The 14,083-nt window shown below is 36.8% G+C and overlaps 1 protein-coding gene across 1 annotated transcript in view; it reads left to right on the forward strand.

Moving 5' to 3' along the window:
* Nucleotides 1-11,692: 11,692 nt before the first annotated feature.
* The window catches only part of MYO6 (myosin VI), an 82,404-nt gene continuing 80,013 nt past the window's right edge, over nt 11,693-14,083 (forward strand). The window contains 1 exon segment of the mRNA XM_033095751.1: nt 11,693-11,809. Coding sequence (XP_032951642.1) covers nt 11,693-11,809 — 117 coding nt within the window.

Consider the following 14,083-nt stretch of genomic DNA (forward strand, 5'->3'; position numbering starts at 1 on the left):
GGAAAAACAAAGTAGGGAAGGGTGTTAGGGTGTGCTGGTTTTGGGTGGATGGGTGGGGGCTAAAGGGCCACCACCGTAAGAGTTAGGCTTTTGTGTGAATGAGATGGGAAGCATACGGAGAGTGTTGAGCAGAGAGATGATATGACATAGGTTATAAAAGGACCAAACTGAGAACTGACTCTGTGTAGGCAAGAGAGGAAGCAGGAAAACCAGTCAGCAACTACTGTAGAGCTTGGTGTGAGATGACGTTGACTATGATCAAGGTGGATTGGTTGCTTTGGGGAGATCTGGTCGGATTCTGGATATAATTTGAAGATAGTCAACAGGATTTGCTGAAGGATTAGATGTAGATTGTGGGAGCAAGAGGAGAGTTGAGATGATTTCAAAGTTATTGGCATGTGCAGGAGTAAAGATGAAATTGTCATTTAATGAGAAGAGGACTATGAGAAGAATAGATTTGAAAGGGAAGACAGGAGGTCTTGATTTTGGGATATGATAAGTTTGAGATGGCTGTTGGTCTCCTAAGTAGTGATGTTAATCTCATTGTTGACCCATTTATTGTTTAGTAGCATGTTATTTAGCCTCCATGTGTTTGTGTGTTTTTTCAGTTTTCTTCTCGTAATTGATTTCTAGTTTCATACCATTGTGATTGGAGAAGATGCTTGATATGACTTCAGGCTTCTTAAATTTGTTGAGACTTGTTTTGTGGCCTAACATGTGGTCTGTCCTGGAAAATGTTCCATGTGCACTTGAAAAGAATGTATATTCCGCTGCTTCGGGGTGAAATGTGCTACAAATATCAACTAGATCCATCTGGTCTAATGTGTCATGTAAAGTCACTGTTTCCTTGATGATTTTCTGTCTAGGTGACCTATCCATTGATGCCAATGGGATGTTAAAGTCCTCTACTATTACTGTATTACTGTCGATCTCTCCCTTTATGTTTGTCAATATTTCCTTTATTTAGGAGCTTTTATGTTGGGTGTATAAATGTTTGCAAATGTTATATCCTCTTGTTGGATTGATCCTTCTATCATTATGAAATGTCCTTCTTTGTCTCTTGTTATAGCCTTTGTTTTAAAGTCTATTTTGTCTAAGTATTGCTACCCCAGCTTTTTAACATTTTGTTTCCATTTTAATGAAATCTCTTTTTTCATCCCTTTACTTTCAGTCTGTGGGTGTCTTTCAATCTGCAGTGGGTCTCTTGTAGGCATCATATATATATATATGGGTCTTACTTTCTTATTTATTTAGCAATGTTATGTCTTTTGATTGGAGCATTTAATCCATTTACATTTAAAGTAATTATTGATACATATATAATTATTGCCATTTTATTATACATATTTTTTATCTTTTCTACTCCCCCACACCCCTTTAATGTTTCTTATAATACTGGTTTGGTGTTGATGAACTCCTTTAGCTTTTTTCTTGTCTGGAAAGCTCTTTATCTCTCCTTCGATTCTAAGTGATAGCCTTACTGGGTAGAGTTACCTTGGTTGTAGATCCTTGCTTTTTATCACTTTGAATGTTTTGTGCCAATCTCTCTGGCTTGCGAAGTTTCTGTTGAGAAATCAGCTGACAGTCTTGTGGGAGCTCCCTTGTAGGTAACTAACTGCTTTTCTCTTGCTGCTTTTAAGATTATTTCTTTGTCATTAATTTTTGGCATTTTAGTTATGATGTGTCTTGGTGTGGGCCGCTTTCAGTTCATTTTATTTGGGACACTTTCTGGATTTGTATGTCTATTCCCTTCTCCAGGTTAGGGAAGTTTTCCATCATTATTTCTTCAAATAGGTTTTCAAACCCTTGCTGTCTCTTTTCTCCTTCTGGTACCCCTATGATGCGAATGTTGGTACACTTGATGTTGTCCTGACGCCCCTTAAGCTATCTTCATTTCTTTTTGTTTTTTTTTTTTTTTTCCTTTTTGCTATTCTGATTGAGTGTTTTATGCTACCTTGTCTTCCAAATTGCTGATTCTGAGCCTCTGCTCATCTAATCTGCTGATTCTCTATAATGCATTCTTCATTTCAGTTATTGTATTCTTCATTTCTCACTTTTTTGGTGTGTTTTCTATCTCCATTTTTATATTTCCCATCTTCAATTTTATATTTCCTATGTGCTTGTGAAATTTCTTACTGAGTTAATCTACTCTTCCTCAAAGTTCATTGAGCATCCTTATAATCAATGTTGTGAATTCTGCATCTGGTATTGCTTGTCTCCATTTCATTTAATTCTTTTTCTGGAGTTTTGTCCTGTTCTTTCATTTAGGACATGTTTGTTTCCTCATTTTTGCTGACTCCTTGTGTTTGCTTCTATGAATTAGGTAAATCTGCTACATTTCCCAATTTTGGCAGAGTGTCCTTATGTAGTAGGTATCCTGTGGGGTCAAGTGGCACAGTCTCCCTGATCACATGAGCTGGTGGTCCAGGCATTTTCCTTGTATAGGTTGTGTGTGCCCTGTTGTTGTATTGAGCCTTTATTGCTGTTGGCATGTCAGTGGGAGGGATTGACCCTCAGGCTGACTGGCTGTGAATAATGGCTGTGACTACAGTGGATGAGCTGTTATACTGAGGCTGACCCACGTATTCCTTGTAGTGAGGCTTTGGTGCCTGCCCAGTCTGCCCTTTGGATGTGTTTGACTAGCTGAATTGAACTTCATACCAGCTGTGAGAAGAAAATTCTGTTTGTCTTCAGTTCTTTTTGTGTGATATATGTGTGAACACACAACCCAAGTTATTAGAGTTTAAAATAAAACACTTAGTATTATGAATTACATGAGTTCATTGAATATCCTAGATTTTATTGGCTCATTTATGAAAGAATGATAGAGATTACAATGGAACAATACCTTTTACCCTTCCTTTTTAATTTGTATGTCTCTCAGAGTTTATTCTTCCTGATCACAGCATTTGAGATTTTTTTTTTTCCATTTAATGGGTTCTTATCTCAAGAGAACTATGTGACCTGAATTGGGTTGAACTTTGGGGTCACCTCTTAAAATGATCCTGCTGATTGTAGGTGACAATCTTCAACTTCTATTTTGGAACATTTTAGGATAGTTAAAATGCCAGAGATGTCATAGACATGTTTAAAAGGTTAAGGATTTTTCAGACTTCTTATCACCTTGATTAATATAACATACCATCTAGATGGTGGTTTTTGCTCAATCCCTGAAAAATCTGAGTAACATTGATCTAAGACCTTCAATTTAAGGTCTACTACAGAGTGTTTCAACTTGAGCAGAGTGAGGCTATTTTACACAGGCAGGATCCTTCTAGAGAAGACCTTTTGGTTTGAAGACCAACTTGGTTTCTTAAAATTTGATTGTTCTTTTCATTAACCATTTATTAGGGGAAAAACATTGTCCATTGATGGAGAAAATGAATTAAAGTCTGTAGCCTCTTACAAACTTTTTTGAAAGACCAACAATCTTAAGAAGTAACTTTTCAATCTAGCACTAATATAAACATTGGACAATAAATAAGATTAGTTACAGTGTATGGGAAATTTAAATCACATGGGATAATATCATGCTATTCTAGTATTTTAACGTCTATAAAAGAAATTTTGAGCTTCTGAAGTTGAGATGTTTGGTCTCTGAAGAATGGTTTTCTCTATAATGGTCTACATTTGGGCCATATTGTTTTATTATAGATTGTCCACATATGTTATTTGAAATATGCCTAAATTCAAATGTGTTTTGTGGTAAAATTTTATGTAGCAGTTTATTATATCAGAAATATAGTTTATTATTCTTGTCTGAAAATCTGTAACAAAATCATATAACCAGTTCTTACAATTCAGGTTGTATATATTTGGAGTAATTTGCCTGATAGTATCACTTTTCAAATCATCTTATACATAATATTTTTAATATTTAATAACTGTATAATAAACTTATTAATAAAATATTTGTTTTAATTTTTTACCCTCTTTTTTGTTAGCAAGTTAATCCTAGCTATATCAGTTAAATTGAAGTTAGCTTTGGTGTTCTGGGGCTGTTTCTAAGAATCATGTGGTAATGGGCCTAGCTTTAAATGCCCATTGGTACATTGGGCTTTCTAAGGTTATATTTGAAAGTACAATTTTGTAACCTTTATAAAATAAAAAAATGGTCAGTCATTAGAACTGTAGCTATGATCAAGTGGACCTACTATTAAAATCATAGCTGGATTAGACATTTTTCTTTTCTAAGATGTCTTAGTCTGCAAAACATTAGAGTTCTGTATTTTCTCATCAATATCTAAGCCTGAAACAGTGACTGGCACATATTAGGTGCTCAGTAACTATTCAATGAAAAATAAATGAATCAATATCAAAATGACTTACTAATTAAATTGAAGTAGTCAGTTTTTAGATCTTGTTATCTTGAGATGTTTTCTTATTTTATTTCTTTGTCATGAGTTTGGAATTAGTGGTAGGTATTTTCTCCCCATTGTTAATGAGTATTTACTGTTGATGAAACCAAGATATTTACAACAAAGTTCAATACTAATGTTAAATGATGCATAATACACTATTATAACAATTCAGTAATTCTCATACTCTACAACTAGCTGAACAAGATTAACTTGGAAATGTTTTCTAGGAAGGCCTTTTCAAAGGTAATCTAGTGACTAAAGGGAACCTTGCTGAAATGTTTTTGAGAATTCTGGTGTATAAATAAGTTCTTATGAAACTGAAGTGCTCAATGAAAGATTGTGCTAGATACACACAAAACTTGCCAGCCACAGCCAACTGTTATCTGGTGCCCAGTTTTCTCAGTGTCTGGACACCGGGGAAGCTAATAGCCTTCAGGACACACTGATACAGATGAGAGAAGTTGCCAGTTTGAAGCGTATGTGCCAAAGGTGCACATAACATTCTTTTGATCAGCAAGGCCACGGGCCTTGCTGGCCAGATGAAAGAGTAGTCTTTTTAGAAGGCAAATTTGATACATCCGTGCCCCCGTCTTACCCCCAGTGAGAATTTAAGATCCTGGAGGGCAGGGATTTTTGCCAATTTTGTTTACTGCTCTATTCCAAGTGATTGTTTTCCTGTTTTAAAGATCCATGAGGCCAGACCATGTCTCCTTTTGCCCGCCATTATATCCCAGCACCCAGCAATATGGGGTACATAATAGGTGGCTAAATAAATAAGTTAACAGAATGAATGACTGTGGAACTGAGTGTTATTCGTACCTTATTAAGGGTTCTTCTTACCCTGTTTAATGCTCGTTTTCTTCCTTTTTGATATCTTATTTCTGCTCTTTCAGCCCAACTCTAAATTACTTGTAGCTAGCTAGTGTTCAGTTTCTAATACCCTAGATAATAAATGAAGACATTATATAATTATCACAGCTATAATTTTTAAAGGATAATTTTTTAAGGTAAGGGTAACATAGCAGGTGATGGCTCATATTTTGTGATAAGGATCTACTTGTTCCACTCGTGGCACGTGGCCATTATTGGGATCATCACTGCAGTTGCGGGGGAAAATCTTACCATGTGTGACAACATGAATAGACCTATAGGGTATTATACTAAGTGAAATAAGTCAGACTGAGAAAGACAAATACTATATGATCTTACTCATATGTGGAATCTAAAGAACAGAATAAATGAACAAACAAATCAGAAATAGACTCATACCCTGTTTCCCCGAAAATAACAAAGTAAGGGTAGATACAGAAAAGAAACTGATGGTTACTAGATGGGAGGGGGGTTCAGGGAATGGGGGAGAAAGGTGGGAGAAAGGTGAAGGGATTAGGAAGCACAAATTGGTAGTTACAAAAGAGTCATGGCATGTGAAGTGCAGTGTGGGGAACGTAGTCAAAAATGTTGTAAAACTGTATGTGTCAGATGGGAGCTAGACTTGATGGGGTAGGGCTTCACTTATAAATTGTATGGACGCCTGGCCACGGACTGCGCTGTACTCCTGAAACTAATATAAAATAGTATTGAATGTGAACTATAATTAAAAAAATATGTATATATAGTATATATAGTCATGGGATGTGAAGTACAGTACAGGAAGTATAGTCAATGGTATTGTAATAGCTCAATGGTGTAGTAGACTTGGGAGTTTATTACTTTGTGAGGGGTGTAAATCATTACGTTGTTTTGGACATTTGTTTTGGACATCTGAAATTATGTTGTTTTGTACACCTGAAATTAATAATAATAAAAAAAGAAAAGAATAATATGGATGTGTAGGTATTTGTCACTCTAGCCTACAGTGTTTGCTCCCCAAAGCCTCTTGGTGATACGCTTCTCACCTTTCAACAAGAATATATGAAAGATTAGCATAGTTCCTCTGAAAGGCTACATATTGCCTTCTATAGGTTACTTCGTGCTTCTGTAGATTACTTCTACAGATTACTGGGGTGTTTACTTTAAAAATATCAGTTTTCAATTAAATACTAAAAATGAGATAGTTTTCAGTTGATGATAGGGTATTGTAGGGTATTTCCTTTCTTTTCCTGAATAACAAGGAATTCCTTATACCACATTTCCCCGAAAATAAGACCTAGACAGACAATCAGCTCTAATGCATCTTTTGGAGCAAAAATTAATATGAGACCAGGTGACATTATGTAAGACCCGGTCTTATGTTATAGTAAAATAAGACCAGGTTTTACATTAATTTTTGCTCCAAAAGATGCACTAGAGCTGATTGTCTGGCTAGGTCTTATTTTCGGGGAAACGTGTGTGTGTATTTATTTCTTTAAGGAGGGCGCAGCTCACTGTGGCCCATGTTGAGATCGAACAGGCACCCTTGGTGTTATTAGCACCACACTCTTAACTAACTGAGCTAACCAGCCACTCAAGAATTTTAAATTTGGTTAACTGATTGCAATGATTCTTAGTTTATTTTTAGTTTGTATTCCTGCATTGCATATGTAGTCAGCCTTTAATGTGTTTAAGTACAGTAGCACTGGGAATTGAGAATGTCTTTTAAAAATTCCCTTTATAATATCTTTTTAAGTACTCTTCATATGCAAACGTGCTTAGTGAGTATGAATGTTAGAATAAGACAAATTCAGATAAGAATCTAGGCCAGATTCATCTGGTCCAAGTGTAGTGGATGTCTGTGATGACAGCACTCAGTGTGGCTGTCTCTTGGGTCATACTGCTTTTGTTTGGATGGGTAGTTTGCCTAAGTACAGAGTTCTAGGTTGGAAATAATTTTCCTTCAGAATTTAAAAGGCATTGCGTTGACTTCCTTCTTTCAGTGTTGCCGAAGGCATTTTGATTCAAGAACTTTTGCTATGACCTGTGTTTTTTTTCCTCCTTTTCCCTCCTATTTCTCTGGAAATGTGTAGCATCTTATCTTTATTTCTGGTGTTCTTAAATTTGACATGGTGTGTTTTTTGTGTGTGTGATTTTTCCGTGATTGTGTTGAGGACTTAATGGGCATTTTGGCTAGTTTCTAGAAGATCGTTTGGGTAAATTTTCTTTGGATATTTCAAAGCTTTTTTCCCCTCTATTTTTTAAGGGGGGGGGCAGGATGTTTGCTTTTCCTGGTATTTTGATGCTGAATCTTTCTGTCTCCTTTTCATATCTTTTTGTTTCCTTCTATCTTTTTCACCCTATTTCTCTTTTTTTTTCCCTTGGCTTTTTGAAAAATTGAAACTTTGTTTCTATATTTTCTAGGGAGTATTTCATTTCTGCTAGTAGGTTGTTGAAAGTAAATTATTCGGACAGTAAATTAAGCCGACAAGGAGGACTTTATTTAGGACTATCGCGATAAGAGTGTATAACAAAATGCCATCGGTTGGGTGGTTTAAATAACAGAAATTTATTTACTCACAGTTCTGGAGGCTGGAAGTCCAAGGTCAGGGTGTCAGCATAATTGGGTTCTGGTGAGGACTCTCTTGCTGGCTTTCAGTTCGCTGCCACCTTGTTGTAAGTTCACATGGCCTTTCCTCAGTGTGGAGGTGGTGGGGACGGCAGGGAGATGTAGGGAAGGGAGAGAGGCAGACTGAGTTCTCTCTTCTTTTTATAGGGCCACCAATCCTAATGGGTCAGGACCCCACCTTTATGACATCATTTAACCGTAATTACCTAGTACAAGCCGTATCTCCAAATACAGTCACATTGAGGGTTAGAGCTGTGACATATGAATTTCGGGGGTTACAATTTACTCTATAGCAAACATATGTATTCAGTCTGTAGCAAGGGGTATTACAATAGGGGAGAGAGATTAGGTTCAAATTCAAATATAGCAAAGACAGCAGGGGATTTATAGCCAAGGAGCAGAGTTAGGTGGGTTGGTAGATGTGAAATAATTAAGGAAGCAGCCAGGGTAGGGGATTCTTGCTAAACTGACTTAAGGGAACTCTTGTTAAACACAGGTCAAAGGTAGGGGATAAGGAACTTGGTCAGATATCAGGAGTAGAAAAATTTCTCTAAACTAGCTTAGCAGGATTCTTGCTATAACTGGCCTACGCCGACCCAGTGACATGGAAGGCCTAGCCGAGGCCTAGTCCAGGAGGCTCAGCGGAGCCTGACTGAGTTTGGTCCAGGAGAGAGTATCAGCATGTGCTAGTTTTTGTATGTACACCCTTAATTGTTTCTGGGATTTTTCATTCCAGACACCCTTTCTCGTCTCCAGAGAATAACCTCTAGGCTTCTCTTGGGGTAGTGTGGGAGCGGGAAGTCATTTACCCAGCAACATGGCGTGTGTGTGTGTGTGTGTGTGTGTGTGTGTGTGTGTGTGTGTGTGGTTGGTGTTAGGAAATCTCTTTCTCAAACAACTTTTACTTGGTCTTCCTTATACGCCCTCTTTTCACCCTTGGTTCTAGAAGTATCTTTATACTATAGTCCTTGTGTCTTTTGAGATTCAATGGTATAATTTGGGTTGTTTCTCATCTTTCCTCATTCTTGGGGATTCAGTTCTCTTAGATTTGCTGCCAGTTGCCTCTCAGTCATTTGCTTTCCAACTTCCAAAATGTTGTCCTTACTGTTTGCTCTTTGGTTCTCCGCATCCTAGTGGACTGATGTACTTTTAAGGAATTGCTTAGGGTTGGAAGCAATTTAGGGTTTAAAGAAGAAGAATATTAGGTGTGTGCCTTTAAATCTGTTATCTGGGAAGCCTGCAGCAAGTGGTTCCAAATGGGAAAGCAATTTTAATAGATCAAGGGAATTTGCCATTCTTTTCTGGACTTGGGGGCTTTGCTTGCTGTGATTTTTTTTTCTTTCGGTTACTCAGTTATTTCTAAATGATCACTCATGACTATTCTGTAGTTTCCCTTTGTATTTAGACCTATCACAAGACTATTTTCTTGAAATTTATTGGTGGCTTCAAACAAGGGATATGGAGGGAATATAAGAGGAAGAGGTGTGACTAGCATCTATTGGGTGTCATTAGAATGGTGATCTCAATTTTATGTCACTTAATCCTCATAGCAATTCTGTAAGGTAAGTGATATTATCACATATGGGTAAGGATAATGATAATGATCAGAGAGATTAAGTAACTTGCTTAAGAGCTAGTCAGACAGTGGTAGAGCTTAGTTTCAAGCCTGAGTTTTAAGACCTTTCTTTTTTTATTTATTTTTTTTAACTCTTTCTAGTCTACCATTTCCTTTTACTCTTCCCAAACTCTGTGGACAATTTATTCATTCACCCAGTGAATATTGACTTGCCTGCTCTGTGCTGGGCCTCGGGGTCATTGAGAGGACTGTCCTTATGGAACAGAATGACATCAGATTTACCTTTCAATAAGATTTCTGATGATCAGTGCTAATTGGCAAGAATGGGAGCAGGCAGCTAAGTTAATTACAGAAGTCCTGGTAAAGCGCCATGCTGGTTTTGACTAGGATGGCGGAGGAGAAACAGAGAAGTGGGTGGATTTAAGAGACTTATTAGAGATAAAGCCAACAGGATGGGGAGGAGGGGTGATATAGATTTAGAAGAAGCTGGAAGAATTGAGGATGACTCCAGGTTTGGTTTGAACTGAGTGTTGTTGGTGCCTTTACTGATATAAAGAAGAACAGGCTGGAATAGAGTAATAATAAAATAATAACCATGTTATATCTATTAGTTGTATCTCTAAGGAGGTATCCAGTAGGCAAGTAAATATCTGGGAACTCAGCAGTGTTCTGAGTTGGAGAAATAAATTTTGGCATCATTCACTTACACATGGTATTTAAGGCCATGGGATTAGGTATGAATATCCAGGGAAGGTGTGTAGTTGTTGCTGTTGTAATGTAGGTTTGAAGCAGTGTTACTGATTCACATCTATAGAGAATCCACATTTAATTTCTTAAGTCGAAATTATACTTAAACCTAATAGAATTTGCTGCATGGGGAAAGCAAGTCCCACTGTATAGCCATGTCATGGAAGATATTAACCAAAAATCATACTACAAACATGCCAGTAGTTAGCAGCTTTTTGATTGAACTATATACCAAACACCCGTAACTTTCATGAGAGACGAGGTCTGCGATCATTGACGTGGGAAATCCCAGATTTGAGAATGCCACACAAGAGGAGAGTAATGGCACATGCATCAGTTCTTCTTAAGTATAGATAAGTACCGAAAAATAAAATCTCATCGAGATGTTAAAACTAGAACCTCTGGGATCACTCACTAGCTGATTCACTGTCACACATTAGTCACATAGAATCCAAGCTCATTAAAATTAAATATTTTACATGTCATGGACCTTTCAGGACACTCTTAAAAAGCAGAATGGTAAATGTTAGATCTGCGAATGCCAAGCATGAAAGAAGCTTTTTAGGAACACTTGAAGAATTAGGTTAGAATTTACAGTAGGCAAAATCTGGAAACAATCCAAATGTCCGTCAACAGGACAACATATAAACAATTGTGGAATAGTCATTCAGTGGGCTAGTGTACACAATAACATGGTTGAATATCAAAAACATTTTGTTGAATGAAAGAAGCCAGATAAAAAAATCATATATCCTGTATGATTTCATTTATATGATGTTCAGAAAAAGGCAAAACTAATCTATGATGATAGAAACCAAAACAGTAGATGTCTGCGGGGAATAGAGATTGACCAGGAGGCATGAGGGAACTTTCTGTGATGAGGGAAATGTCCTCAGTATTAATTAGCTTTTTGTGACATGGGTATATCTTGTGAATGCTTGGGATTTGTACATTTCACTGTGTATAACTTCTACCTCAGTATAGGAACACTTGGGTGAAGCATCTCTGTAGTCTCAGGTTGTCAGGGAAAGTTTCCAGAGGAAGCAATCTCACATCTTTCATTTTTATCCCTTCAGGTCTAAAATGACTTACTATTTAACTCCAGTCTAACTCCACACAGTAACATCTATTCCTGGGACAGTTGTTTTTGCAATCTAGAATACTGTAGGTAGTAAAAGGGAGTGCTATTATAAATCACATTGGGACAATAGATTGACCATTGCTCTCTTTTTGTACTGCTCAAAGTAGAGTGCTTCCTGCAGTCACAACTGAAAGAGTGCTGTAGCAGAGCAATTGTTACCTGAGGGTAGAGCAGACTCTGCCTGGTCCTTATGTAAAGGTGGATACAGGTCATGGCTGGGTGCTACAAGATGGGAGGGGCTGGGGATTACCTGTGGGAGGGGTTTTATGAATTGCAATTTTCATGTTAACTTTTAAAAAAGATATGTTATTTGTTTTTTATTTCCAAGTTATTCATGTTGCTTTATTTATTCCTTTGACACAGGAGATAGTGGATAGCTCACTTCAAAAATGGAGGATGGAAAGCCCGTTTGGGCGCCACACCCTACAGATGGATTTCAGATGGGCAACATTGTGGACATTGGCCCTGACAGCCTAACAATTGAACCCTTGAACCAAAAAGGCAAGGTGAGTATCTCAGAAACATTTCAAAATTTGATTTCTTTCTAAGGTGTCTCCCTTCTCAATGAAGCAGATACTCCTTAGTACAACGTAGGGAAAAGCAGATTTCTGGTAATTGAATCTTAGTTTTCTACTGCATTATTTGATTAAATCAGAAGTACACACCCTAGGGGGAAAAATGTTGCCCTATGATAAAATTACACAGAAATTTAGTGAGCCTTTCATTATTACATTTTAAAGAAAAAAATAGCATTATGATAAAATGGAAACAGCATTTTTATTCCTTATACATATTACTAAAGTTACTAATATATTTGTGATGTTACAAAACAAAAGTATTAAAAGCGAATGGCGGGTGGCCGGATGGCTCAGTTGGTTAGAGCGCGAGCTCTGAACAACAGGGTTGCCAGTGCGATTCCCACATTAGCCAGTGAGCTGCGCCCTCCACAACTAGATTGAAGACAATGAGCTGCCTCTGAGCTTCCAGAGCGGGAGCTCTCAACAAGGTTGCCGGTTCAATTCTCTCTTGAGATGGTGAGCTGCACCAGTGACTGGACTTGGAGCTGAGCTGCGCCCTCCACAACCAGATTGAAGGACAGTGACTTGGAGCTGATGGCCCTGGAGAAGCACACTGTTCCCCAATAGTCCCCAGTAAAATTTATTTAAAAAAGTGAATGGGATTATGTTATCAAATTTTGCTTTTTACTTTAGCTCCTAGACAATTCCTTCTTTTAAGCTTTTTATTTACTTAAATTTATTAACATGGGATTGGAATAAATTTGTTTCTATTAAGTAAAGATACTTAAGTCTTATGATAGTTTTTAAAACATGAAAACGTACTTTAATTTTGTGCACATGGTATCTCTCTCCTTTTATGCTTCGACAAAGACCAGGCAATATTACAAATGGGAGTTTAGGGGTAAAATGACCTGGAGTCTCTGTCAGTCTTTATGGGGATTGTAAGGTCTCTTTTTGTGGGAGATCTTCACAATATTCAGTTTAATAAATATTCCTGTTAAATAGGTCTTCTGACTAAATTAAATTTGTTGATGTCATTTCTGTTTACTTTGGACTCTGCAAATATTCATGAATAATTTATATTCTACAGATACATGTTTAACTAATGCCATATGACTACCATCCTTCTGGGAACCTTAGAAAAACAAGGTGGATCTCTCATGAGGCCTTTTCACAGAGAAAACTATTCTGTTACTGTAAACAACCCAAGAACCTAAATGCATAATATATAATGTGGCATGTTAGAGGAGACCAATTAAAGATACCCTCAGGAAAGAAAAGACAAAGTGTTTCTGGTTTTTTCTCTTATTAACAAGTACCTATTTGTACTTACAATGCAGTACATGTTAAAAAAAAAAAAAAGCAAGAATTAAAAAAATAAGCTCAGTTATTTTTTTTTGTTTGAACTTATAGTGGAGAAAACATTTTCCTCTCTCAATTTGATTCTCTGGCTAGGCCTGAGAATTAAACTGACATAAAACAGATTTACAGTGGGAAAAGCATAGAAGTTTTATTAAATTTTCATATGCATATAGGAGCCTTCATGAGAGAATGAAGAACTGAAGACGTGCCCAGAGCAGAAAGCTTTTATATTTTTTAGACAAAGAAACAGTTTGTAAAGAATTGATAAGACAAAAGGGTTTGGGCTAGGGACAGTATATTGTGGAGAGTTGCTTAGGAAAATAAGGGTTAGTTTGACAAGGTTTGTTTGTACAGATTTCTCTTGGCCTTGATTCCTCTTCTCTGGTGATAAGATTGTCTTCCTTCCTTCTGGTTCAGGGAGGGCACCTTTCACATGGCAGTTCTATGTCCTGCTTTCAGAAATAAAAAGGACAGAGTGCCTTTCTTGTATCGGCTATTTCTCAAGTGCCTTTAGCTCACAATAATCAGTATGTCAAAGTAGCATGTTTTGGGATGACAGAAATTGAGTGAGCCTTCATTATCCTTCAAAGTCTTTTTTTCATTTTTGTTTAACATGTTTTATAATCACAGTAAATCATAAGGTTGAAATTAAATAAAAAGTATATATGCTAGGTATATTCTGTTATAGCCACACGTGACAAAATAGTTCAAGCATAGAAGAAATTGGATTTATGGATGTATGCTTTTTATATTTTAAATAATGTATGTGCTTTCAACTGTGCCTTATTAGTATTAATCACATACATGCATAGAACCAATAAAAATACTTAAAATGTAAATTGTGAAGCCATGAAAAGTATGCCTCTATAGAAAATTTTATAAACTAAAGTTGAAGTTTCT

The sequence above is a fragment of the Rhinolophus ferrumequinum genome, chromosome 3 (genome assembly GCF_004115265.2).
Source record: "Rhinolophus ferrumequinum isolate MPI-CBG mRhiFer1 chromosome 3, mRhiFer1_v1.p, whole genome shotgun sequence".
Lineage (NCBI taxonomy): Eukaryota > Metazoa > Chordata > Mammalia > Chiroptera > Rhinolophidae > Rhinolophus > Rhinolophus ferrumequinum.